At 49.6% G+C, this 27072-nt stretch overlaps 1 protein-coding gene across 21 annotated transcripts in view; it reads left to right on the forward strand.

Annotated features, from left to right (window-relative positions):
• ARHGEF10 (Rho guanine nucleotide exchange factor 10) overlaps window positions 1-27072 on the forward strand; it is a 145152-nt gene that overhangs the window by 52159 nt on the left and 65921 nt on the right. For 9 of the 21 annotated variants that reach the window (XR_013397029.1, XM_077942906.1, XM_077942907.1 and 6 more), the window contains 8 exons: window positions 3318-3481; window positions 6804-6920; window positions 9409-9523; window positions 12024-12130; window positions 21737-21814; window positions 22595-22774; window positions 24851-24967; window positions 26699-26791. Coding sequence is in view for 20 of the 21 variants with exons in the window: in XM_077942906.1 (XP_077799032.1) it covers window positions 3318-3481; window positions 6804-6920; window positions 9409-9523; window positions 12024-12130; window positions 21737-21814; window positions 22595-22774; window positions 24851-24967; window positions 26699-26791 (971 nt within the window). In the remaining variant the exon portion in view is untranslated. The remainder of the gene's footprint in view (window positions 1-3317; window positions 3482-6803; window positions 6921-9408; window positions 9524-12023; window positions 12131-21736; window positions 21815-22594; window positions 22775-24850; window positions 24968-26698; window positions 26792-27072) is intronic. The other 12 variants (XM_077942912.1, XM_077942914.1, XM_015144687.3 and 9 more) reach the window with 3 other exon arrangements.

Consider the following 27072-nt stretch of genomic DNA (forward strand, 5'->3'; position numbering starts at 1 on the left):
TCTGGTGACTCAGAACCCAGCACACTGTGGAAGTCCAGCCGTCGGCCTTCTGCCGTGTGGCGAGGCCCAGTGTGTCCCCTTTGTAAGGACAGCACAAGCAGGAGTTAACAGACAGGCCATCCGTAGCGGTGCTGGGGCAGGGAGCCAGTTTCCGAGAGAAGCTCACGCCGCCGCAGGAGGGTCCTGTGGGATGCTCTGTGCAGAGCCGTCCTGAGGAGCGGGAGACTGGAAAGCCTGGTGGCTGCTGGAGGGCACCGTGCAGAAGTATCCAGTAAACCACTCACAGCACAGCAGCAGAAAAACGAAGAAATTATATGTGTGTATATTTATAAGAACTCAGAAGCCATGGTGAGCAAAAAGCAAGAGGAGAAAGTGACAGTGTGCTGGCATCAAGTTGCGTTGAGAGGCGCCCGCGGGGTGGTGCACCCGCATTTCCTCATGGCATTGAGAGGAGCCCGTGGGGTAGTGCACCTGCATTTCCTCATGGCATTGGGAGGAGCCCGTGGGGTAGTGCACCCGCATTTCCTCATGGCATTGAGAGGAGCCCGTGGGGTAGTGCACCTGCATTTCCTCATGGCATTGAGAGGAGCCCGTGGGGTAGTGCACCTGCATTTCCTCATGGCATTGAGAGGAGCCCGTGGGGTAGTGCACCCGCATTTCCTCATGGCATTGAGAGGAGCCCGTGGGGTGGTGCACCCGCATTTCCTCATGGCATTGAGAGGCGCCCGCGGGGTGGTGCACCCGCATTTCCTCGTTGCGTTGAGAGGCGCCCATGGGGTAGTGCACTCGAATTTCCTCGTTGCGTTGAGAGGCGCCCCTGAGGTGGTGCACCCGCATTTCCTCGTTGCGTTGAGAGGAGCCTGTGGGGTAGTGCACCCGCATTTCCTCACTCATTTAGAGTTCAGGGCTCTCAAAACACAAGGAGCAAGTGGGAGATGTTATGGAGGCCACACAGAGCCACTTTTCTTCTGTTTTTTTTTTTTTTTATTGTGTCAGGGTATACGTAAATATTCGTTTCAGCTAGTTCCTTGTGTACAGTTGAGTGGCATTAGGTACGCTCACTGTGCAGCCAACACCTCCGTAGGGTCACTTTTTAAATACGCAGGGCTAAGGGCGGACAAGATTGTCATCACGGCAAATAAGTCATTGGCACTGCCCTAGTCACAGGCTCGGTCAGAAAACACACGTCAGGGTGACTGGATTTAACGTCCAGTTTTAGAACTACAAATCTGCAAGCCCAGGCATTCAAGAGGACATAAGTAATTCACTGAATTGAGGGTTAGCAAGACCCTTCAAAGTCCTTGGAAGTTCCACGTATGCTGGAGGCCAGAACAGCAATTGCATTTCTAAAACGCAATTGAAAATGGGTGGTTGAAAACCACCCATTTTTCATGCCTCTGAATAGCCTGAGTTGTAATAGAGCTAAGGTAACAGCGTCTGAACTTGCCTGATCCTGTGGCCAGGTCCCAGGAGCCCTGACAAGGCACTGAGAGAACTAGATTGATTGATTAGACTCTTGCCAGCTGCTGTGCTGAATACAGAAAATGCAGCTCCAGCTCTCAAAGGGCTGAAAACCTAATTGAGGTGAAAAAGATAACGTGTCTAAAAACCATGTCTGTGTGGACTTGTTTTATGTAGACCAGAAAAGTTGGGAGTCCAGAGATGGATGCAAGGAAATGGGGGATGGAGGTTCCTTAGAACCTCTGGAGGGAGAGTGTAGACACACACCGGGGTGTGTAGGGGGTGGAGGTTCTCAGACAGGCTGCAGGGAGAGTGTAGACACACACCGGGGCGTGCAGGGGATGGAGGTTCTAAGACAGGCTGGAGGGACAGTCCAGATACACACTGGGGTGTGTAGGGGAAAGAGGTTCTAAGACAGGCTGGAGGGAGAGTTCAGACATACACCAGGGTGTGTAGGGGATGGAGGTTCTAAGACAGGCTGGAGGGAGATTGCAGACACACACCGGGGTGTGTAGGGGGTGGAGATTCTAAGGCAGGCTGGAGGGAGAGTGCAGACACACACCGGGGTGTGTAGGGGGTGGAGATTCTAAGGCAGGCTGGAGGGTGAGTGCAGACACACACCGGGGCATGTAGGGGTGCCCTTTCTGAGTCCCCTAGTCCATGGTAGAGGCTGCAGCCCCTCCACTCTTGGGCATGTGGGTGGGCTCTCAGGGTGACTCTTGGCTCTTGGGCACGTGAGTGAGCTCTCAGGATGACACTTGGCCCCAAATTTCAGGCAGTTGTGTAAGGACTTGACCTGTTCATCTGCTAAGCTGAGTTGCTGAGGCTGCCGGGTGCCCGGGTGGTGATCATTGCCTGTGGCACACAGAACACACTGCAGCTTCTGCAAAGTGAGCTCATTTCACACATTTTATGGCTTTGCTAGAACTTTTAGTCAGACATTTGGAGGACCTGTTTTGTAGTCAGTGGAGAAATATTACAAGGATAGGGTAATTTCAAATATCTAGGGATTATAAGTGACAAGTTCATGTCTAGTTTTGCATTTCCAATGAAAGCACGTGTTGGTTTTGAATGTTACTTATGTGCTAAGATGTATGTATTCCTCAGTGCTTAATTACTAAGGATCTTTAAGGCCAAGTTTTGTTATAGTGAATGATTGTGGGTGCATAAAGAATAAATTTAATATTATTAAGGCATGGAGATTATTCTTAAGAGGTTATTTATGTCTAAGAAACCAGGTAAAATAAAGAAACATTTATGCTTGTGTGACTGATAAAAGATTTAGAGAGACTCTAATATTCTGGTATTTTGAAGAATGTCATTTTCATTCTCTAAAAGTCTTGTTAGCATCACAGCATTGAAAATTTAAAAATCTGTGTGTATTTTCTTGCTAGTGCCGGTACTTGAATATCTGTATCATCCACCTATCCCTAGTTCTATAATCCACCATCCATCTACCTGCCTATCATCTGTCCACCAATTCTCTCTCTAATTTTCAAAACATCCTGTAAGTTTACGTAAAGGAAGATTTTTCTTCGTGGGAAGTTCTCTAAGGCTGACAAGTTATCTGACAGGACCGTGGTGGATGCCCGTAGTCAGGTGGTCCTCAGGGTACAGATGGGGCAGGGGCACTTGTGAGAAACGCCTGAAGCGCTTTTCCCTGGCGCTGCCCGGGTGGTGGAGGCTCTGCACAGTAGCTTTCGTGGAGCCCGCCCGGGGCTCTGCAGGGTCCTCAGCATGATTCAGATTTGCCTCCACCCCCAGCTCTAGATGACTCGGTAAAACCACAAACAGGCACAAAACAGCCCACGTGGAATTCTAAAGTTTTAATTTCCTTTTGGAATTTATGCACTCAGATGAAATGATTTATGATGATGTTGAGAATGGGGATGAAGGCGGAAACAGCTCTTTGGAATACGGATGGAGTTCGAGCGAATTTGAAAGTTACGAAGAGCAGAGTGACTCGGAGTGCAAGAATGGGATTCCCAGGTCCTTCCTGCGCAGCAACCACAAAAAGCAAGTATGTGTTCCGGGCACGTGTGAGGGACAGTGCTCTCGTGTTGACACAGGCAGGGAGCTGTGAATATACGATTGTGAGCCACCTGGTACTTCTTAGTGATTTGTTAAGATGCTGATAAGTCGTTTGGGGAAAGCGTAAGATATTGGCAAAGGAGAAGGCGTCTCTCGTTTCATATAATTAAGTATCGTCATGGAAGGATTGAGAAATTAAACTTCTGTAAACCACTTAGAAGGTCTTAAATGAGCTCACCTCCTGGAATGAGAAAGTAGTTATTCTCTGAATTGCTTGTGTTTTAATGTATTATGTGCTTTGCACGTAGCACCGTTTGCAGAACACTGAGTAGATGGGATCAGGGTTCCCTGAGACACAGCACATCTGCACTTTACCTTAAGCCAGGTTTTGAACTTTAACATGTTCAGCATGAACAGGAAGAGGTAAAAATAGATATTAAGGGACAAAAGCTTCTAAACTGCCCTGTGACAATCCTTTCTTTCTTTTTTCTTTTCTTTTCTTTTTTTTTTTTTTTGAGATGGATTCTCACTCTGTCTCCCAGGCTGGAGTGCAATGGCATGATCTCAGTTCACTACAATCTCCGCCTCCCAGGTTCAAGCCATTCTCCTGCCTCAGCCTCCCAAGTAGCTGGGATTACAGGTGCCCGCCACAACACCTAGCTAATTTTTGTATTTTTAGTAGAGATGGGGTTTCCCCATGTTGGCCAGGCTAGTCTCGAACCCCTGACCTCAGGTGATCTGCCCGTCTCAGCCTCCCACAGTGCTGGGATTACAGGTGTAAACTGCTGTGCCCAGCCTGGGAATTTCTTTCTTACAGGGAATTTTTATTTTTGTGTGTGTGTGTAAAAGTCTTGAGATTAGGGTGCGAGGTGGGACGTCAGAGCTGTAAGGCGTGAATTCTGGAATTGGGTGATTGTGAGCCATGGAACCTGGGAACCGTTCAGCTGAGACACATTCCAGGTCTCGGTGGTGCCGGGCCGTGCCACAGGGTTTTTATTGTTAGAGTATTTTTTTTGACTATTTGTAAAAGGATAGATTTGTGCTCATCTGCAGTGAAGTCCATGTACTTTCCGTGTGAGGCTGAGATGCAGGCCACACACAGTCCTCGTCTGAGGCCAGCAAGTCCTGTGTTACTGATACAGATGGTGACCCGATGCCCGCCATAGTGACAGTTGGTGATAACCGGTTTTATCCTGCCCATCCCCTAGTAGCCCCCAGTAAGCGGAGATTTCACTCCTGGACGTAGCTGCCACATCCCTGTGGTTTACAAGTGATTATGGGTTGCCTACAATTCTCATATTCTGTGAACCTGCTTCATGAAACTCAAGGAAAATCTACCAGATCATGGCGGTCAGCTCACCTACCCAGTTTCATTCACAAGTTCTTCCAGGAATTCGATCTTTTCTGTCACCATCATTATTACAATAGCGATTTAAACAACCGATGAAGCTGCAATTGTAGTTTTTCTGTTTATTTGTTTGTTTGGTTTTTTTCTTTGAAACGGAGTCTCGCCTGCGCCCAGGCTAGAGTGCAATGGCATGATCTCAGGTCCCCTCCCGGGTTCAAGCGATTCTCCTGCCTCAGCCTCTCAAGTAGCTGGGATTACAGGCAGCTGCTATCACCAGCTAATTTTTGTATTTTTAGTAGTGAAAGGGTTTCACCATGTTGGCCAGGCTGGTCTCGAACTCCTGACCTCGTGATCTGCCTGCCTCAGCCTCCCAAAGTGCTGGGATTACAGGCGTGAGCCACTGCACCCAGCCTGCAGTTGTAGTTTTTAACAGAGCTGATAACTAAGATGATATTTAGCTTGCTGTAGCTGAGTCAGACACGATTTAAACTGAGATTTAAGAAGAGTGCTGGACTCTGATGTCACAGATGGAGGCTCGGTGGGTGCCTCGGAGCGTGGGTTACATGCTGTTTGGTTTCGCCTTCGTGGTGGGCTGTGGACAGAGGGGCCAGGCCACTGAGGAGCCCAGAGGCATTAGTAGTCATTCCTTAATAATAACTCAGGAGACCCTGCCCTTGCCTTGGGGCAGACCCACATCCCAGAGGAGCCCTTGACTGCCCAGGCAGTGCCAGTGGTTCAGTAGCCCTCCCTGCTGGGAGAAGGAGCTGGGGAAAGCCAGCACACAGTGGGTTTGTGGTGCAGAATTACAACCCGGGAGTGCCGGGCTCTGCATTTCCAGCGTCTCCTGTACCTCCATGTTGCCAGGACAGTGGCCTGGACTGGGGAATACTGTGTGGGGTGCAGACAGGGCGCCTCTGGGTTAGGCCTGACCAGGATGGAAGTGCTGCAGGCAGCACCAAGTTTTCTGGTTTAAATGGTCACATTTTAAAAACGACCAAAATAAAACTAGATATTGTTCAAAAGTCATCTCAAAAAATCTCGAATTTTATTAAAGTGTCCGTGACATGAGAAATGCCCCCAGAGGAGCAGTGGGGCCTCAGCCACGTGCATCTGAAGTGTCTGTGACCACACGGACAAGGATCCAGGGGGTCCCCAGTCAGTCAGAGAGAAAGTGACCTCAGGTTGGAGACTGTTGAAAATCCATGCTGCCATCCCCAAAATATGTCACCTTCAGTACAGTTTAAATACAAGTATCTTTTGCTTGGATGCTGACATAAAAATAATTTTCTGTATTTTTGTATATTGGATAATGTTCATTCCACCAAAATGTAAATGAACGATTTTACAGATATTTTGTGTGCGTGCATTTGCTCCCGTCTAGCACGGAGAAGACTGTAGCCTGGCGTCTGGATAGTGTCTGTGTTTTGATGCCATGTTTAACTCCTTTCTGCATTTATCTCTCTTTTTTTTTTTTTTTTTTTTTTTTGAGACAGGGTCTTACTCTGTCGCCCAGGCTGGAGTGCAGTGGCACCATCACGGCTCACTGCAGCCTCCACCTCCCAGGCTCAAGTGATCCTCCTACCTCAGCCTCCTAAGTAGCTAGGACCACAGGCGCGCACCACCCTGCCTGGCTAATTTTTGTGATTTTAATAGAGACAGGGTTTCACCATGTTGCCCACGCTGGTCTTGAACTCCTGAGCTCAAGTGATCCTCCCACCTCCGCCTCCCAAAGTGCTGGGATTACAGGCATGAGCCACCGCGCCCGGCCAACTGTTTGTGCATTTATCTCTCAAGGACCAACCGGGCTAGTAATGGGGACTCTCACGTGTGGTCCCAGAAGCCCCCAGCCAGGAGAGGCCTGATGTGCCACTGCAGATGCTGCCAGTATCCGCTCAATGTAAAATTGTCCCAAAGAACCAAAAAGAGCCTTTTTGTGAAAAGACTGTGTCTCTTTATGCTGTAGCTTTCTCATGACCTAACCCGTTTAAAGGAGCACTATGAGAAAAAGATGAGAGAGTTGATGGCAAGCACGGTGGGCGCGGTGGAGATTCAGCAGCTCAGGCAGAAGCATGAACTGAAGGTAGAGTCTTGCCCCCGGCCGCTGCCCCCACTCGCCGGCCGGGCAGTAAAGAAAAACCATGTGGCTTGGTCGGTCCTTGTTGTCTCAACAGCGGTTCTCAAAGGGTGGTCCGGGGCTCCCGGCATCCCCCGGCGCTTTGGGGCTCACATGGACTCTGAGACGCTCGGTGCCTTTCACTCTCTCCCTCTTACCGGGAACCCAAGAACATTCTGGAGGCTCCACGGTTGTGGCCTCACAGCTGGCGCAATGCCATCCGGCTGTCTACGTGATAGGGGTTTCCAGAAATGCACAACAATGCCACTTTCTGTTTGTTTTGGAAAACACAGCAATTTTTCATCGATGTTATTTGAGATAACATGTAATAGGTTGATTATTTTTTAAATGAACATTTATAAAAATATCCAAACTTTTTCAGCATTTTAACTTCAAATGCAGTAAATATTGATACGTAAAATCCCCGTAAACGAAAGCCATTTGGGCTCTCCATAATTTTTAAGAGCGTCCAGGGCCCCCGAGACCGGAACGCTTGAGAACTGCTGGACGTGAGTGTGGTGACAGTCTGTTCCGCGCGATGTCTTTTAAAAGGGCACTGTCAAGTACTTTTTCCTGGAATTTGACCTTTTATCCTGCTGGTATTTTGTGATCATTCACATGTGTTGAGTGGCACTCGCTGGAAAGGGACGTGCACTCCACACGGCTTCTGGAGCAGCCGGCTCATCCACCGTGTTGTGCTTGGGCCATCCGAAGCCACGGCCGCCTCCTGGGAGCCGTGTTACCCCCTCACATCCAGCGTCTGGCTGGCTTCCTGCAGGGTGTCTGATGGGACCTGCCGGAGGCGGCAGGCAGTGTGGCGGGGTTTCCGAGGAGTGGAGGGCACCATCAGAGCGAGGGGAGGGGTGTGTGAGCTACGTTTGGAGATTTCCACAGACACGGGGCGTGCCCTGGCTGAAGCAGGTGAGGGCACTGTGGGAAGCGGGGAAGGAAGGCCGGGGAAGCAGCCAGGGTCGGGCCCAGCACACTCGCTTCCCCTAGTGAGAGCAGCCCCGTGTCAGCTCTGGGAGCCAGGAGACCTGGCCGAGGCTGTGACCTGGAACCTGGGGTCTCACCTGCTGTGCATGGAGCTGGGGCTTAGGGACCGTGGTGGCTCTCCAGTTTGTCGGTTTGCAGTTCTCTGATTCTCTGTCCAGGGATCCTGACAGGCTGGCTGAAAACCAAGGGTTCACAGCCCAGATCCGGGATTGAGAAAGAGCAGGAGGTGGGCAGACTGTGCGGGATGGATACGCGCAGGCGGGCAGGGCTGTCTGCGGCATTCGGCGGGAGGCAGGGGCATGGGTGCAGGGACCGAGGAAATGGCAGCAGGACGTGGTCCCATGTGGGGTTGGGAGATGCAGGAGTGGGGGAGCCCACGGGGGCCGTGATGTTAACGTCGTCGATGGGGGACAGAGTTGCAAGTGATGGAGATGGGCTGGGGCGGGTGACGCGGGTGTGAGGCCAGGCGTGTTGCGTGGTGTTCATGGTGGACACTTCCCGAAGGCAGCCCTCAGGCGTTTGGAAGTCCAGGGCAGGCAGACACGGCCAGGGCTAGAGCAACTGTCTGCACGCTGGCGTCCAGCAGCCCCGCTCCTCCCGCGGTGATGTGACCCAGAGTGAAGAGAGCCTGGTTCTCAGCTGCACTGCTGGTCCCTTTGGGAGGTCCCTGGGAAGGGGACGTCGGTGGTCCCATAAGAGATCATCTTTTAGAGAGGAATCTCTCGGCGTCCAGTGGCCAGTACCTCAGATGTTCGGTTTTTAAGGAGTAAGAAGTCAGATGGCAGGAGACGTCTCAGACGCCTGAGTCCAGGCAGCCGTGAGTGTCCAGCACAGCACTGTCTGAGGAAGTGGAGGCAGGGAGCCCCAGGCCCGGGGGACGTGGCCTTCAAGTCTGACATCCGCAGTGTGCTGCACCCCGACCCTCCCTCGGGTGGATCCCGTGTGTGTCTGCAGCACTTGCCGGGCCTTGAATTCAACCCCGTGACTGGGGCTGGGTCCCTGTGACCATGCGTGTGAGGTGGCCTTGTCAACAGCTGGCCTTGCCCCAACGTGGGGTGCCGTGGGAAGCTCCGGGGAGGTTAAAAGGCTGAACTGGAGCTGTGAGCGTCTGCAGTTAGTTGTTTTGCCATTTAATTCGGGGCGAGTTGTTTGACATTTGTGAACGTTAGTGACTCACCTGTGACCCCCACGTAGCTGTTTGTGTGGGTGGATCACATATAATACTGCAAATGGGGCAGGGAACATTTTTCACCATGTCCAGGAAGGGCTGTGTTTTCAAAGTCTGTTTTTTTCTTTTTTCCAACAAACAAAACCAAAACAAAACCTAGCCCAGAACTGCACATGACACATGCGCTCACAAGAACCAGACTACTTGACAGTATTCTTTTAAAACAGGCAAATGAAAGTCGCAGGTGGGTTCTGCCACCGTCCCGTTCTCACATCTCCCTCTCTGTCGCAGATGCAGAAGCTCGTGAAGGCTGCGAAGGACGGCACCAAGGATGGGCTGGAGAGGACCAGAGCGGCTGTGAAGAGGGGCCGCTCGTTCATCAGGACCAAGTCTCTCATTGCACAGGGTCCGTGCCTGTGGGTCTTCCTGTGGGGAGGACATGGGGTTGGGGGGCGGCCACATCTTGCGGGGTTGGGGGTGGCCATGCAGGCTCCTGCGTCTTGGGTAGCACCGGCCTGCTCAGTGCCTGGGTCTGGATCAGCCCCGCTGACCCCGGCCTCCCCGCCCTGCAGGGGTGGCGTTTTAGGCCAAGGGCACCCAGCAGTGAGGAATCATTGAGAATCACTGGCTGGATCTAGGGAGGGCCACGCAGGGGCCTCCGTCACTGTGGATTCTTGGCACTGGACTCTCTATTTACAGCACATGGGCCCTCCTGGGCATGGTCCCACAGGGACTGAGGTCGTGAGCATCCTGAACTGGGATTTCAGGAACATTTTCCTTGGTGAGGGGAGATTTGGAGTAGATGGCAGAATTTCCAGGTTTTTCTGAAAATCTCACACAGGGGCAGTGGTCTGTGCAGGTATGTGTGGAAAAGGCAGCTGGTGTGGAGGTGTCATGCATGGTGGCAACAAGCGGCCGGCCAGGGTTATGCGCCGTCCCAGGAAACTTCTCGGAGCCTTTGCACAGATGTCCTGAGGTCGAGTTACGGGAGGGTGGCTGAGACTTCACTGTCACACAGGGGTCGCTGTGACTCTGACCTGGCATTTCCCGGTTGTTTCTCCAGTTTTCTAACGTGCCTGTCTGGTGCTAGGACATGGGCAGCATTTGCTAATATCTGTACTTGGAAGGGACTTTACAATCACGTGTTCCCTCAAGGAACGGCCTCGGATACGATGTGTAATTGGTATGACATGGTGTAACTCAGGAGGCCTTTTCCTCTTTCAGTCCTAAGCCCTCGGCATCTCAGACAAGGTGGGGGAAAGCGGTCAGCATCCCCGAGGGTTTATTTGGTGATGGAGACAGGCAGGTACTTTCTAGTAACATGTGCAGTAATATTGTGCCCTGATAGGGGTGCCATGAGGTGCTTGGGGCAGCAAAGGACAGCTTTGGAGGAGGTGGCCATATTTACACAGCGCCTGGAAAGCACAGGCAGCTCAGTCCAGTGAGGAGTTGGGATTTGGGGCCGGATTCACTGCCTCCAGGATTGTGTCTGCCACCAGCAGCACCCCCCTGACCGGGACCCAGACTCCAGGATCTGATCACAACTGCCCACCCAGAGCCCATGCCAGGCCCCCGAGCCAGGATTTGCAGGCTGGCAGAATCCCCCAGGACTGGGTGTGTGGGACAGTCTGAGAAACCCTGACTCAGGACCTGGGAGCAGGTCGTGATTTGTCTCTGGTTTAGGGGGTGCTCTTTGGGGGATCACTTGGAGAGATGCGGCGGTTTAATAGGCAAATCTCTAACCTCCCAACCCTAATTTCCTAAGCCATAAAATGAGAGGCTTGCTCAGAATTTTGTTCTTCATCCTGGTTGTACCTAAGAATTAACGAGAAAGCTTTTAAAACATGCTGGTGCCAGGCCCTCCTTCCCTGGTTGATCCGTTGATCTCTGAGGGAAAAGTCTGGGTATCAGTAGGTTTTAAAGCCCCTTAGATAGATGTTTCTGTGCAGCCAGGGTTTGGGATCTTTGAACCAGAAAAACTCAGGTTTCTATCCCCTAAAACTTCCTGTGCTTTTCTGATTTCCAGCCCATTTTGTAGATGCTTTAATGTAGTTACCGGTGTTTTAAAAGTGAATGTAGGCGTTTTCTTGTTTTTTAGAGACAGGGTCTCACTCTCGCCCAGGCTAGAGTGCAGTGGCACAACCACAGCTCACTGCAACCTTGACCTCCTGGGCTCATGCCATCCTCCTGCCTCAGCCTCCTGACCAGCTAGGAGTACAGGTGCTCACCACTATGCCTGGCTAATTTTTAAATTTTTCGTAGAGATGGAGTCTTGCTGTGTTGCCCAGGCTGGTCTTGAGCTCCTGGGCTCAAGTGATTGTACCATCTCAGTCTCCCAAAGTGCTGGGATTAGGGGAGTGAGCCACCACACCCGACTGTGAATTTAGTGTTTGTTTAAACTGTTTGAGTTTTGGAAAGCTATGCTTCTTAAAGTGTCCAGTGAGAGAGACACAAGAAATATACTAAGTGCTACCTCAGTTTTCATTGACTTTTGACTCACCTCAGTTTTCAGTGAGCATTCTTAGCCATTCTTAGCTGTTTTCTTGTTTCTGATTGTGATATTTTATAGATTAAGAAACTATTTAATTTATGAAATATTCTAAAACATTAAAATGCCAAAATATTGCCACTTTACTATCTAGCTATTCAAATGGCACCTCTCCCTTTTGAAGTTAAACTTTAAATACTGAAAATTTCAAATATAGACAAATACTGTATTACCCTGTGGAAAGAATATTTTATTGGATTTATTAAAAATTCAACTTAATAATAGCTGGGTGTCAAGTAAGCATGGAAAATTGAAAGGTCTACGCAAAATACTTATTTGACATATTATTTTAGTGTACTGTAATGTTCTGAATATATTATTTCAATGTAAAGCTCATGCATTTTGACTTATTTTTAAGATCACAGATCTTCTCTTGAGGAAGAGCAGAATCTGTTCATTGATGTTGACTGCAAGCACCCAGAAGCCATCTTGACCCCGATGCCCGAGGGTTTATCTCAGCAGCAGGTGAGATGAGCGGAGCTGACACTCAGGGACTGTTGACCAGCAGAGCTGTGCTGGTTTTTAAATATGTGTATGTTTGATGCTGGTTGGTAAATATCTGCTGTCTCAAACTCTGCATCCACTCGGGCCCTCCACTGTAGACTCCTGGCCCAGCACTTAGAGGCTTAATGCTGGGCTCAATAAGGGTCTGGGGGGACCCTGGTCAGCAGCTGTGGCCTGGACTCAGGCTCTTCTGGTCCTTAAATATTTTGGACAGGCACCCCTGAGTGTAACTGTGAGAAAGGGGAGGAACTTGCATTCTTCGTGGGAGTCAGTCACACAGTTTGTGCTTTCACAGAGACAGAGTGGGGGTGTGTCTGGTCAGTATGTGTGTGTAGCTACCTGAGACTGAGACGAAAATGACAGATTTTCAGTAACTAATTAAATCTGAATATAATGCGTTTCTTAAAAATCTGGTACTTGGTAGCAGAAGAGAAAAAATCACTGGTTTTCACGGGATTGCCTTTGGGTGAAAGGAGGAGAAAACTTGAGGAACCAGAGTGACAGCACTGAGTTTGCAGGCCTTTAGCAGCAGGGCTGATGCTTTGGGATGATGGGAGCTGTTTCCCACACGGGCAGCAAGGTGCAAATCATGGACACCAGGATGGATAGGCAGACACGTGTAATCCACGCCTCTGGGGAGATCCCTGGATACAGGTAGGCAGATAGAGCGAGAGAGATCATTGTCAGATTAAAGAAAAACAACATAGAAATGCTTAGCGACTGGCCAGGGTTTAAAAAGAGATGAAAAGGGAAACCTGCGAGCTGTTCATAGGCAGCCAGGCTAAAATAGGAAGCTTACATTTCACTGGAATTGAGCAGCGATGACTGAAGTATTAGTTTTGTCAGCAGCATCACACAAGTGACGGGACAAAGTGTCCACAGAGCTTGGAGACGGTTGTTGAGCGGCTGTCACTCATGGGTGCATGCTCTGTGCAGGCCCCATGCCGGGTCCCTGGTGTGTTTCACTGAGTTTCATCCTCGCAAATCCCCTTGCTGTCCTTGTATACTCTGTAAGGAAGCCTGGACTTGGAGGAGGTTGATCATCGCAACTGCATCCTCCAGCTACGCGAGAAGGGGTCGTGTCTGATCTCAGTCTCTCCCATCACAGCCTGCCACTAACCTGTCTGTGCTCACTGGGGCCATGTGATCTGTGCTGCCACATGCCCAGGGGGATGGTTGACAGCCTTTGCCAGAAACAGAGAATCTAGCACTTTTTCCTGTGCGTGCTGCCCTTACTTCAGACTCAGGAGCTATAAAAGGGGTTCATGGCTGAACACCTTCTTGCCAGTCCTATGAGGCGCTCAATAGGATAACACACTGGCCAATCCTTTACTATCCCTCACTGCATGTGGGATACCTGTGCTGGTGAGGACACACCATGTGAGAGGAACTTGGATCCTGCACTCTGAGAACTTAGTGCAGTGATGAAGCTGAAAACCAAAAATACCCAAAGAAGGGAAAATCACAGAGGAAATGCTGCTAATGTTGGCAGGAGGACAGCTTCCTAGCAGATGAGGGACTAGACAGGAATCATAGCAGGAGTGTGAGTGACTCAGGACCAGAAGAGCCAGGAGACCTTGAGGACACATGGCCCAAGCCAAGACAGCAGCCTGAGCTGCAAACCAGTAGGCAGGGTGCTGGAGTGAGGGTGAGAGAGATGACGCCAGACCCTGAGTGGGGTGTGAGGGGTCTGTGAGGAGACACTGGGTGAGGTGAGGTTTGTGAGGAGACACTGAGGGGAATGAGAGTTGTGAGGAGAAACTGAGTAGGGTGAGGATTGTGAGGAGACACTGAGTGGGGTGAGGGTTGTGAGGAGACATGGAGTGGAGTGCGGGTTGTAAGCAGACACTGAGTGCAGTGTGAGGGGTCTGAGGAGACCCTGAGTCAGGTGAGCATTGTGAGGAGACACTGAGTGGGTGAGGATTGTGAGGAGACAGAGTAGGGTGAGAGTTGTGAGGAGACACGGAGTGGGTTGAGGGTTGTGAGGAGACTCTGAGTGGGCTGAGGAGTCTATGAGGAGACTTAGTGCGGTGAGGGGTCTGTGAGGAGACACTGAGTGGTGTGAGGGGTATTTGAGGAGACATTGAGTGTGGTGAGGGTTGTGAGGAGACACTGAGTGGGGTGAGGGTTGTGAGGAGACACTGAGTGGGGTGAGGGTTGTGAGGAGACACTGAGTGGGGTGAAGGTTGTGAAGAGACACTAGGTGTGGGGAGAGTTTGTGAGGAGAAACTGCATGAGGTGAACTGTGTTAGGAGGCACTGAGTGGGGTGAGGGTTGTGAGGAGACACTGAGTGGGTTGAGGGATCTGTGAGGAGACACTGAGTGGGGTGTGTGGGGTTTGTGAGGAAACCCTCAGTGGGTTGAGGGTTGTGAGGAGACACTGAGTGTGGTGAGGGGTATTGAGGAGACACTGAGTTGGATAAGGAGTCTGTGTGGGGGCACTGAGTGCAGTGAGGGTTGTGAGGAGACACTGAGTGGGGTAAGCGGTTTGTGAGGAGACACTGAATGGGGTGAGAGGTCTGTGCAGAGACACTGAGTGGGGTATGAGGGGCCTGTGAGGAGTCATGGAGTGTGGTGAGAGTTGTGAGGAAACACGGATTGGGGTGAGGGTCGTGGGGAAACACTGAGTGGGGTTAGTGTTTGTGAGGAGACACTGAGTGGGGTGAGGGTTGTGAGGAGACACTAGGTGGGGTGAGGGTTTCTGAGGAGACACTGTGGTAGGTGAGCTTTGTTAGGAGGCTCTGGGTAGGGTGAGGGTTGTTAGGAGACACTCAGTGGGATGAGGGTTTGTGAGGAGACACTAAGTGGGGTGAAGGTTATGAGGAGACACTGAGTGGGGTGAGCATTTGTGAGGAGACACTGAGAGGTGTGAGGGTTGTGAGGAGACAGTGAGTGTGGTAACGGTTGTAAGGAGACACAGTGGGGGTGAAGGTTCTGAGGAGTCACTGAGTGGGGTGAGGGTTTGTGAGGAGACACTCAATTGGGTATCCATTGTGAGGAGACACTGAGTGGGGTGAGGGTTTGTGAGGAGACGCTGAGTGGGGTGTTGATTGTGAGGAGACACTGAGTCGGGTGAGGGTTCTGAGGAGATACTGAATGGGTGAGGGTTTTGAGGAGACATTGAGTGGGGTGAGAGTTGTGAGGAGACACTGAATCAGGTGAGGGTTGTGAGGAGAAGCTGAGTGGAGTGAAGGGTATGAGGAGACACTGAGTGGGGTGTGAGGGGTCTGTGAGGTGTCACTGAGTACTGTGAAAGTTGTGAGGAAATACGGAATGTCGTGAGGGTCCTGAGAAATACTGAGTGGGTTGAGGGTTTGTGAGGAGACACTGATTTGGGTGAGGGTTGTGAGGAGACAATGAGTGGGGTGAGTATTGTGAGGAGACACTGAGTGGGGTGAGATGAGGAGACACTGAGTTGGGTGAGGGTTGTGACAAGACACCGAGTGGGGTGAGGGGTCTGTGACAAGACACCGAGTGGAGTGAGGGGTCTGTGACGAGACACTGAGTGAGGTGTGAGGGGTCTACGAGGAGTCACAGAGTGCGGTGAGAGTTGTGAGGAAACACGGAGTGGGGTGTGGGTCGTGAGGAGACAGTCATTGGGGTAAGGGTTGTGAGGAGACACTGAGTGGGGTGAGGGGTCTATGATGAGACTCTGTGAGTGGGGTGAGGGTTGGGAGGAGAAAGTGAGTGGGGTGAGGGTTGTGAGGAGACACTGAGTGGGGAGAGGTTTGTTAGGAGACACTGAGTGGAGTGAGGGTTGTGTGAGATACTGAGTGGGATGAAGGTTTTTGAGGAGACTTTGAGTGGAGTGAGAGTTGTGAGGAGACACTGAGTGGGGTGAGGGGTCTGTGAGAAGACACTGAGTGGAATGTGAGGGGTCTGTGAGGAGACACTGAGTGGGGTGAGGGTTGTGAGGAGACACTGAGTAGGGTGAGAGTTGTGAGGAGACACTGAGTGGGGTGAGGGTTGTGAGGAGACACTGAGTGGGGTGAGAGTTGTGAGGAGACACTGAGTGATGTGAGGCATCTGTGAGCAGACACTGAGTAGGGTGAGGGGTCTGTGAGGAGACACTGAGTAGGGTGAGGGTTGTGAGGAGACACTAGGTGGGGTGAGGGTTGTGAGGCGACACTAGGTGGGGTGAGGGTTGTGAGGAGATACTAGGTGGGGTGAGGGTTGTGAGGAGACACTAGGTGCAGTGAGGGTTGTGAGGAGACACTGAGTCGGGTGAGGGTTGTGAGGAGACAGTGAGTGGGGTAAGGGTTTTGAGGAGACACTGAATGATGGTGAAGGTTCTGAGGAGACACTGAGTGGAATTAGGGTTGTGAGGAGACACTGAGTGGTGTGTGAGAGGTCTGTTAGGAGTCACTGAGTGGGGTGAGGGTTTGTGAGGAGACAGTGAGGGGGTTGTGGATTGTGAGGAGACACTGAGTCAGCTGAGGGTTGTGCGGAGATACTGACTGGGGTGAGTGTTAGACATTGAGTGAGGAGGGCTGTGAGGATACACTGAATGGGGGGAAGGGTATTGAGGAGACACTGAGTGGGGTAAGGAGTCTGTGTGGAGATGCTGAGTAGGGTGAGGGTTCTGTGAGGAGACACTGAATGGGGTAAGGGGTCCGTAAGGAGACACTGAGTGGGGTGTGAGGTCTGTGAGCTGTCACCGAGTGTGGTGAGAGTTGTGAGGAGACACTGAGTGGGGTGAGGGTTGTGAGGAGACACTGAGTCGGGGTGAAGGTTCTGAGGAGATACTGAGTGGGGTGTGTGTTGTGAGGAGACACTGAGTGAAATGTGAGTTGTGAGGAGACACTGAGTGGGGTGTGAGAGGTCTGTGAGGAATCACTGAGTGGGGTAAGGGTTTCTGAGGAGACACGGAGTGGGGTGAGTGTTTGTGAGGAGACATGAGTGGAGTGAGGAATCTGTGAGGAAACAGTGTGGTGTGAGGGGTCTGTGAGGAGACACTGAGTGGTGTGAGTGTTGTGAGGAGACGGTGAGTGTGGTGTGAGGGTTGGGAGGAGACACTGGGTGGGAGGAGGGTTTGTGAGAAGACACTAGGTGGGGTGAGGGTTTGTGAGGAAACACTGAGTGGTGTGAGGGTTGTGAGGAGACAGTTAGGGGTAAGGGTTGTGAGAAGACACTGAGTGGGGTTGAAGGTTCTGAGGAGACACTGAGTGGGGTGAGGTTTGTGAGGAGACTGAATTGGGTGTGCATTGTGAGGAGATACTGAGTGGGGTGAGGGTTTATGAGGAGACACTGGGATGTGGATTGTGAGGAGACACTGAGTCGGGTGAGGGTTGTGAGGAGATACTGAGTGGGATGAGAGTTGTGAGGAGACACTGAATCTGGTGAGGGCTGTGAGGAGACACTGAGTGGGGTGACGGGTATTGAGGCGACACTGAGTGGGGTAAGGATTCTCTGTGGAGACCCTGAGTGGGGTGAGGGTTCTGTGAGGAGACACTGAATGGGGTGAGGGTTCTGTGAGGAGACACTGAGTTGGGTGGGGGTATGAGGAGACACTGATTGGGGTGTGAAGGGTCTGTGAGGTGTCACCAAGTGCGGTGAGATTTGTGAGGAAACACGGAGTGTGGTGAGGGTCCTGAGGAAACACTGAGTTGGGTGAGGGTTTGTGAGGAGACACTGAGTGAGGTGAAGGTTATGAGGAGACACACAGAGGAGGTCTGTGAGGAGAAAGTGAGTGGGGTATGAGGGGTCTGTGAGGAGACACTGAATGGGGTGAGGGTTGTGAGGAGACACTGAGTGGGGTGAGGGTTGTGAGGAGACACTGGGGTGTGAGGGATATGTGAGGAGACACTGAGTGAGGTGAGGGTTGTGAGGAGACACTGAGTGGGGTGTGAGAGGTCTGTGAGGTGTCACTGAGTGGGGTGAGAGTTTGTGAGGAGACACTGAGTGGGGTGAGGGTTTGTGAGGAGACACTGAGTGGGGTGAGGGTTGTGAGGAGACACTGAATCGGGTGAGGGTTGTGAGGAGACACTGAATGTGGAGGGCTGTGAGGAGACACTGAGTGGGGTGAGGGTTTGTGAGGAGACACTGAATGTGGTGAGGGTTGTGAGGAGACAGTGGGGTGAGGGGTACTGAGGAGACACTGAGTGGGGTAAGGAGTCTGTGTGGAGAAGACAATGAGTGGGGTGAGAGATCTGTGAGGAGACACTGAGTGAGGTGAGGGTTGTGAGGAGACACTGAGTGTGGTAAGAGGGGTCTGTGAGGAGACTCTGAGTGGGGTAAGGATCTGTGAGGAGACACTGAGTAGGGTGAGGGTCATGAGGAAACACTGAGTGGGGTGAGGGCTTTTGAGGACACAATGATTGTGGTGTGAGGGGTGTGTGAGGAGACACTGAGTGGGGTGAGGGTTTTTGTTAAGACACCGAGTGAGGGTTTGCGAGGAGGCACTGAGTGGGGTATGGATTGTGAGGAGACACTGAGTGGGGTGAGAGTTGTGAGGAGACACTGAGTGGGGTGAAGGGTCTGAGGAGACATTGAGTGGGGTGAGGGTTGTGAGAAGACACTGAGTGGGGTGAAGGGTGTGAGGAGACACTGTGTGGGGTGAGGAGTGTGAGGAGACACTATGTGGAGTGATAGTTGTGAGGAGACACTGAGTTGGGTGTGAGGGGTCTGTGAGGAGACACTGAGTTGGGTGAGAGTTGTGAGTAGACAGTGAGTGGGGTGAGCGTTTGTTAGGAGACAGTGGGGTATAAGGGGTCTGTGAGGAGACAGTGATGGGGGCACGGGGTCTGTGGGATGTCACTGGGTAGGAATCGAGGTTCTCTGAGAAAAGAGTGAGTAGTGATTAGTAGAGGTGTGGTGCAGATATTAGAGGAAAGATGGTTTGACCTTTTTGTGTATGGCACTTTTCCAAGTGCCTGTCTGTTGGGCACTGATTTTGGCGGATTTCGTCAGCGAATTGGTGGTGACTGTTCATGGTTTTATGGTTTCTGTAAAGGGTTTAAGCTTCCCAAATTAGTCTCACAGACCTGGATGAAATCCTGTTTTTTGATCTGATTATCTCGGTTACTTTTGTCTAGTAGTTCGTTTTTGAAGTTCAGTTTTCCCTTTCTTTGAAGGGTGGATTTTAATGTCTATTTCCATCTTGCTCATCACACCATAATGTTTCAGTGAAGTCCTGTATAGGAAGGTCTCTGTGTGGTGTTAGCACAGCACTGTCAGTTTCAATTAGATGACAGCTGGGATTAAGATTAAAAACTTAGCAGTATTTAGGATTTCTGTATTTTTTCATGCAGCTTATCTTTATTGTAGCCACGATTCACATTGATTTTATTTTCCTCCTGCCAAATGTGTTGTCCCTGGGAGTTTTCTCTTGAAAGGTTAAATGGGGGGTATTGATGCTCTTTAATTCTTGTTCTCCTCTAGAATTGAATTAAGGGAAACATAACTCTAAAATGCTGTATGTTAAACATTCTTTGCATGTCTAATTTGGGGGTGGAAAAAGGAAAATGTTCTTTTTGAAATAAAGAAGGGTCGGTCTTTACTTGGAAAGCACCCTTGATGCTGGAGGACAGAGGATCCTGTCCTGTCCCCATTCGCGCTGGGGATATGAGGAAGGGCAGGCTGGGCCAGGCCCAGGCCCCATCCACGGCTCTCCAGGCTCAGATCCAGGAGCCACTCTGATTGACCTCCAGCCCTGGCTTCGTCCAGTTGCCCCGTGACCTTCATGTCAGGGACCCTCCCTGTGGGGGCTGCCCTCAGGATGGATTTCTCCTCTATGACTTTAGGTTAGGCTTCTCAGGAAGAGAGTGACACTCTTCTTGAGCACTGGAGGCTCCCCGTCCCACCCCTTAGCGGGCATACAATTCGATGTGTCACACTGAACTGCCGAAAAGACTGACATCACATGCAGTAGCCATGAAACCCAGGAGATCGGTGTTGTTTTTGTATTTTAGTATTATACCATTCCAGATTTTTTGACCTGATACTACATTAGTATCATCTCAGGACTTTTAAATATATATATATACACACACACACACCCCCATAAATAATATATATACATAATATATGTACACATATAAATAATATGTAGTATATAACATATTATTTATAATATATATTATATGTATATATACACAAATACATTTTTATGTTTGACCCCGGGGCCTTGGGATAGTGTCTGGGAATCTGAATTTCAGAACAAAGACTGGCCTGGGTTTGATGATGGGAGGGGTTGCTTGTCCTTTTGGGTTCTAAGCTGTCATTTGAAAGGGAAGCCTCTGTGCTCTAATGTTTCCTGTGAATCAGTCAGCAGCAGCAGCAGCTGCAGCTTCCCAGCCTCTAGCCGTGTGTGTGTGTGTGTGTGTGTGTGTGTGTGTGTGTGTGTGTTTAATCCTAGCCACATCTGTATTTTTTAATACATCAGTTTCTTCTTTGGGTATTTTAGAAGGGTTTATTTTTGTTTTTTGCGCATGGAATAATCCTTTCTCTAAAAAGAGTAATCTCTTCCTTGTCAATCAGGTTTTGTAAATCTTGGTTGCCCTGCAATCTTTTTAACCAGAGAAATTTCCTTTGTGAAAAATGCTCTTTGCCCACTAGGTGGCAATGCAGTCCCTTCAAATAGCTTAATCCAGGGCTGCAGGTAGCCTGGTACTACACTGGTGTGTCCGTGTGTGTGCATGTGTGTGGTGTGTTTCTGTGCATGCATGTGGGTGTTATCTTGCATGTATGTGGGGTGGTATGTGCAGGAGTCTGTGTGGTGTGCTGTGCCCCATGCATGTGTTCATATGCATGAGTGTGCATGCTGGTTTAGGAGCAACTCCATTGCCCTGTTTTGCTCTGTTTTCTATGAATTGGCAAATTGAAAGTACAATGATCACTAGCTGGACTGTCTTTAGAATGAGGAAAACGCTGGGTGTCCTCATTGGCCTTTCACAGGATCTTACAGCCACAAGTCTGTATTTGTATGTGCTTCAGTGATGAAAAGCAAGACAGAAAATGTCGTCAGGTTTTAATTGCAAACATGTCAGATTATAGGGAATTTTTTTTTTTTTTGCACCTCTAAGTGACATGAATAATTTACTGTCCACATTTGTGGCTTCATAGGTAGATCTTTGGATGGTTGAAAGATCTTTGCCAAAAAAAAAAAAAAAAAAGATTCCCCCACATTCCACAAACTTTGTTTTCTTAGAACTTTGGAATAAGAATTTTAGATAAATGTTGCTAGTAACATTCATTGATCAAGACTGGAGCTATTTTTATCCTTAATCATATGACATATCATCTACCAGAATGTTGGATACATAAAATACAATCAGTTAGTTTAGTTTATTATTATTGCATAAGTGGAGGAATTTCTTTTCAGTGCTGTAATTTTTTTTGTCCCTACTGTAGTTATAGTTCATAGTTTGAGGTTTAAAACATTATATAATTGTATTAATGGGGCAAAGTATGTTTTGTACCTGTAATGTTATTTAATTAGGTTACCCTTATGCACTGTTTTCTAAAAATAGAAAAGTTATTTATCAGCAAGCCTCAGCATAGAAGTAAAATGTATCTGTATGTATTATAAAGCAGTTTTCTATCATTGTACTTTCAAATTTCCAACAGGTTGTAAGAAGATATATACTGGGTTCAGTTGTCGACAGTGAAAAGAACTACGTAGATGCTCTTAAGAGGATTTTGGAGGTACTTAAATGTCATGTTACATAATACATACATTTTTATTATCTTTTTTATGTATGTACATTTTGATACATATATGCAAAACATATATGTTTATGAAACATATGCAAATTTGCAAAATTCTCAAAAGGATCTAAGTATTGTGTCTGTATATTGACATCGTCATGATTTATTTTGAAATAAATATAATTTATGTAAGTGAATATTTACATTCATTTATCTGAGATTTAAAAATGTCTGGGCCGGGCTCGGTGTCTCACCCCTGTAATCCTAGCCCTTTGGGAGGCTGAGGCAGGCAGGTCGCCTGAGCTCAGGAGTTCGAGACCAGCTTGGGCAACACGGTGAAACCCCATCTCTACTAAAATACAAAATATTACTCAGGTGTGGCAGCATGCGCCTATGGTCCCGAGGCAGAATTGCTTGAACCCAGGAGGCAGAGGTTGCAGTGAGCTGAGATCACACCATTGCACTCTAGCCCGGGTGACAGACTGAGACTGTCTCAAAAAAAAAAGAAAGAAAAATGTCTGAAGCAGCCATGCCCCATGGCACATGCCTATAATCCCAGCTATTCGGGAGGCTGAGGTGAGAGGATGGCTTGAGCCCAGGAGTTTGAGGCTGCAGTGCGCCATGGTCGCACCACTGCACTCCACTCTGGTCGCAACACTGCACTACACTCTGGTCGCACCACTGCACTCCACTCTGGGCAACAGAACAAGACCCAAGCTCTGAAAGAGAAAAGTCTGAAGAGAAAAGTCTGACCCGTCTTTGCTCATTTTGTCTTAGCAATATGAGAAACCGCTGTCTGAGATGGAGCCAAAGTTTCTGAGCGAGAGGAAGCTGAAGACCGTGTTCTACCGAGTCAAAGAGATCCTGCAGTGCCACTCGCTGTTTCAGATCGCGCTGGCCAGCCGCGTTTCCGAGTGGGACTCCGTGGAAATGATCGGTGATGTCTTCGTGGCTTCGGTAATTAAGCCGGGACACCCAGATGTCTACAGGGCTCTCCATGCACCTGTCCTCTCTTCCCTTCTTAGGCTGATGTTTTGTCCCTGAGCTCCTGCAAGCTGACAAGTGTGCAGTTCTCTCTGAAGGTCAGGCTGAAGCTGCAATGCCCGGCCAAGTGTGTGCACTAGGGAAATGACAAATGGATCTTTACCAGGGAGGCCACGGCAGAAAGGCAGACGCTCCGAACAAAAGCTGTACCTGGGACGATTTAAACATATGTACTTTGTCAAGCCTTAGATACCCCGTTAGATGATTTGCTGGAGCTTTTTGTTGTTGAACAAGGATGCTCTGTGTTTGGTAACGTAAAATTGCCGTTTTTAAGCCCTTATACAGGTTCTGTTCCTGATCTAGGTGTCACTTTGTGGGTGCAGAATTCTCTGTGCCTGTGAAAAATAGAAAACACGTGATGGGAAAACTCCTAGATGTTTTCTCAAACGTTTGCCCTTGGCTGTAGCTTCTGTTGTGTGGATACAGGCTTTCGGCCCTGTGCTGTGACACAGGAATACGATGTTGCAACAGCTTGCATGAACACTTCCTGGCAGGAGAAAGGGTTAGCTGCCTGGAAACCACTGATGGTTTCTGCACTGACAGTTTCGAGTCATTGTATCCTCACTCCGTGTATGAATCATACTTACTGTATATGGGTTGGATTCTACCTAGATGTAGAGGATTGTGAGTGAAACAGATTGGTTTCTGTAATTATTTAAGACTATGATGCTATCAAAGGGATACAAGCTTGCAAGTTTAAAAAAAAAGTGTTCCTCTTCTTAAATGAATGCTATCATAATAATATGTGAAATGTTTTCCTATATAGTTTATATATGTACTTGATGAGGTCTGTAAATGCTTTGAATAAATATAGAAACAAAATTCTTTTTTTTTTTTTTTGTTTTGTTTTTGTTTGAGACGGAGTCTCGCTCTGTCACCCAGGCTGGAGTGCAGTGGCCGGATCTCAGCTCACTGCAAGCTCCGCCTCCCGGGTTCACGCCATTCTCCTGCCTCAGCCTCCCTAGTAGCTGGGACTACAGGCGCCCGCCACCTCGCCCGGCTAGCTTTTTGTATTTTTTAGTAGAGATGGGGTTTCACCGTGTTAACCAGGATGGTCTCGATCTCCTGACCTCGTGATCCGCCCGTCTCGGCCTCCCAAAGTGCTGGGATTACAGGCTTGAGCCACCGCGCCCGGCCAGAAACAAAATTCTTAAGAGATATTTGCATAATACCATTATGGATCCTAAAAAACAGAGAAATATTGGATATTTGTTTTGTTATTGGATTTTTTTCTGGCTGTTTTATATATTAACTTCAGCCTTATCACTGTTCCTTAAATACCTACCTTCCCAACATATTTTAAAATGCAAACAGATTTTCTTAAGAAATAGAATTTGATGAAAGCATTCCTGTATCAACGCCGGTCACACCAAAGCTCTGCCATCCATCCTAAAGGACCTGGGTTTCTTAGAACAACATGGAATGATTTTTCTCTCTTTGAATATTGATAGCAAGGACAAATGTTTCTGCCTCTTCACAGAACACCTTTGTGCTTTTAGGAAAACGAACACGTGTGAGGCATTGTATCTTACTCCAGAGAAGCAGGATCAGCCCCCGCCCCAGGCCTCATTTCCAGGGTGTGGTTGAGGCCTGTTTCTCAGGATATTGGGCCCACCATGGAACGAGCTGCATGACTTTCTTGCCTGGAGGTTGAACCCACCAAGTGAGACTTGGCAGGAACTTAAAATCACCATCCTTATTTGTCTGTAGTCAGAAACATTCTTAACTGAAACCCAAATTACCATGGTTTTGAACAAGAATGTCAGGAAGTGCTCTTGGGCCAAAAAATAAGATCAAACCAGCAACTTAACTCCTAACAAGCTTGCTTAAAGAAAAAAAAAAATCTTACAGTCGTAATAGTTTATCCTATGAAAACATCACAGTGACTGAAAGAGTATTTTGAGGGCGAGTTTCAAATCTTCTGTTTTATGTTGGAAAAGGGGTATCTGGACTCTGTGATTTCTCTCTGAATTTCCTCCTGTGTTGCAGTTTTCTAAGTCCATGGTGCTGGACGCATACAGCGAATATGTGAACAATTTCAGTACAGCCGTGGCCGTCCTCAAGAAAACATGTGCCACAAAGCCCGCTTTTCTTGAATTTTTAAAGGTAAACACATTTTTTTTTCATTTGGGTTTTAACACCATCTGATAATAAGTTACAATGTCAAACTTTGGCTGTAAATGCAGTTATTCATTATTAAGATTTCAGTACCAATAGTGCCCTAGGTATTGGATTAATGCTAGAAATGAAGATGAATTTTAGGTCCTAATGTAGCTTTTTGGAAACAATTTTATTTGCACATCCTTAAAAGCATATCAGTGAATAGACAGAAAGAAAGTTAAAATCAGATCCCAAAAAAAGAAGTCAAGATCAGATCCCAAAGTTACCTTTTCCTTCCTGTCCTTCAGTATGGTATTAGGAATCAAAGAAACCAAACATCTCAATTCCAGGCCTCTTTGGGATCGGGGATACGCAACGGCCTGGAGAGTCAGAGCCTGGAACGGGCCCTACCCCTCGGGGACGCGGGCTGTGTTCCCTGCGATGCTGAGGACAGCGCTGACGGCCTTCCTCAGTGGTTTCTGGCCTGGCAGTGATGGGGAGCATGTCCCCAGACAGGTGTGGGCGAGCGTTATTTAATCAGCAGGCAGGCAGGGCTTCCCCAGTCAGGGGATGCGTGTCCCAGGCTGTGTTCTGACAGTTTGCTGCACAATGAACCAGGCTGAAACCCCCTTCAAAGACATCCCGGAACTGAGTCTCCTTTGTGGAGCCCCTCATTTGCATGATAAACCCCGGGGACAAAGTGTGTTCTTCTTACTTGGACTGTTTCTTGGAAACTGCTGCTACCTGGAGCGAGTGAACACAGGGCAAGCATTCTCACCCACAGCAACGTGTCATTGAAGCTGGAATATTTTCCCTCTGCCTTATCCAGCACGGCGGCTCCCGCTCTTGCTGGAACACAGTCTGTGGCCCATGGAGGTTTGCTAAGGGATCGGATCGCAGTTCCCACTCTGGACAGTTGTGGGCTCTGTCCTAAGGGATCGGATCGCAGTTCCCACTCTGGACAGTTGTGGGCTCTGTCCTTTGGCTAGGGCACCATCTCTTTCTCTTGGGGAAAGAAAACATGGACTCACTTAAGAGCGCACTCCCTCTGGGGATTCTGTTGTAGTTTTGATGTCAGCCGTGGCTGTGACTGTGGTGCCCACTCCTCAGCTGGCGGCTGCCTTGTGGCCTTAGGAGATATGCTCTCTCATCCCATTTCATAGCTCCAGGACCTGAGCCCCAAAGAGTCAGGTGCCCTGTGAGCGGAGAGGCCGGGGCACAGCCAGGTCTGTGCTGTCTGCCCTCTTCACTGCGCAGCCCCCTCAGCGGAGAGAACTGGAGACTCCCCCCAGGTCAACATTGCCCAGCAGCCTCGGTAGCAAATGGCCCCACTGTGCATCCCTGATGTGCTCAGGGAGAGGGGCCCTCAGCCTCCAGGACGTCCTTCTGCCCATGGCACCAGAAGAGGTTGCCAGCCTTTTCTAGGGACCCACTATGGCCAGAACACAGACACCCAAGGACACCCCCTGGAATCTACCCAGTCCCCTGGCCTGGGGAATTAACCCCGGGAGCTGAGGCCGACACGGGAGGCCTGGCCCCTGCAGCAAAGCGGAAGCCCCTAGAGCAGGTGCAGAAAGCGGCTGGAAGGTATTTGGCCAAGTTTCTTCTTGTAGCTGAAGACAAGGTGCAGGCTTTTGACTTTCCCGGGTGTTCAGTGTGGTGGGGAGGCGGCGGCCCCAGGGGCAGGCAGGGCATGGCAGCCCCACGGGGAGGTGACCCCAGTGCCTTCCCCCACAGCAGGAACAGGAGGCCAGTCCTGACCGAACCACGCTCTATAGTCTGATGATGAAGCCCATCCAGAGGTTCCCACAGTTCATCCTCCTGCTCCAGGTAAGTGCTTCACCGTGGCTTCCTCAGGCTCGTCTCCGGCTCGTCCATGATTCATTTAAAAATGGCATCTGTTCCTCCACTTTGGAGTGGCCGCCCCTTGGGTATCCCCATCTCCTCTCTAGGCAGTTATAGGAGGTGGGGGGTAGAGGCAGGTGGAGACCTGCGGAGAGTCACCCTACTTCGGGGGCAGCTGTAGGGCCCAGTGCCTGCGAGGCCGGCCTTGGGGGACAGAGGGGATGGGCTGCGGGAGGGGTGTCCATGGGCCCTGGCCTGCCACATGC

The sequence above is a fragment of the Macaca mulatta genome, chromosome 8 (genome assembly GCF_049350105.2).
Source record: "Macaca mulatta isolate MMU2019108-1 chromosome 8, T2T-MMU8v2.0, whole genome shotgun sequence".
Taxonomy (NCBI): Eukaryota; Metazoa; Chordata; class Mammalia; order Primates; family Cercopithecidae; genus Macaca; species Macaca mulatta.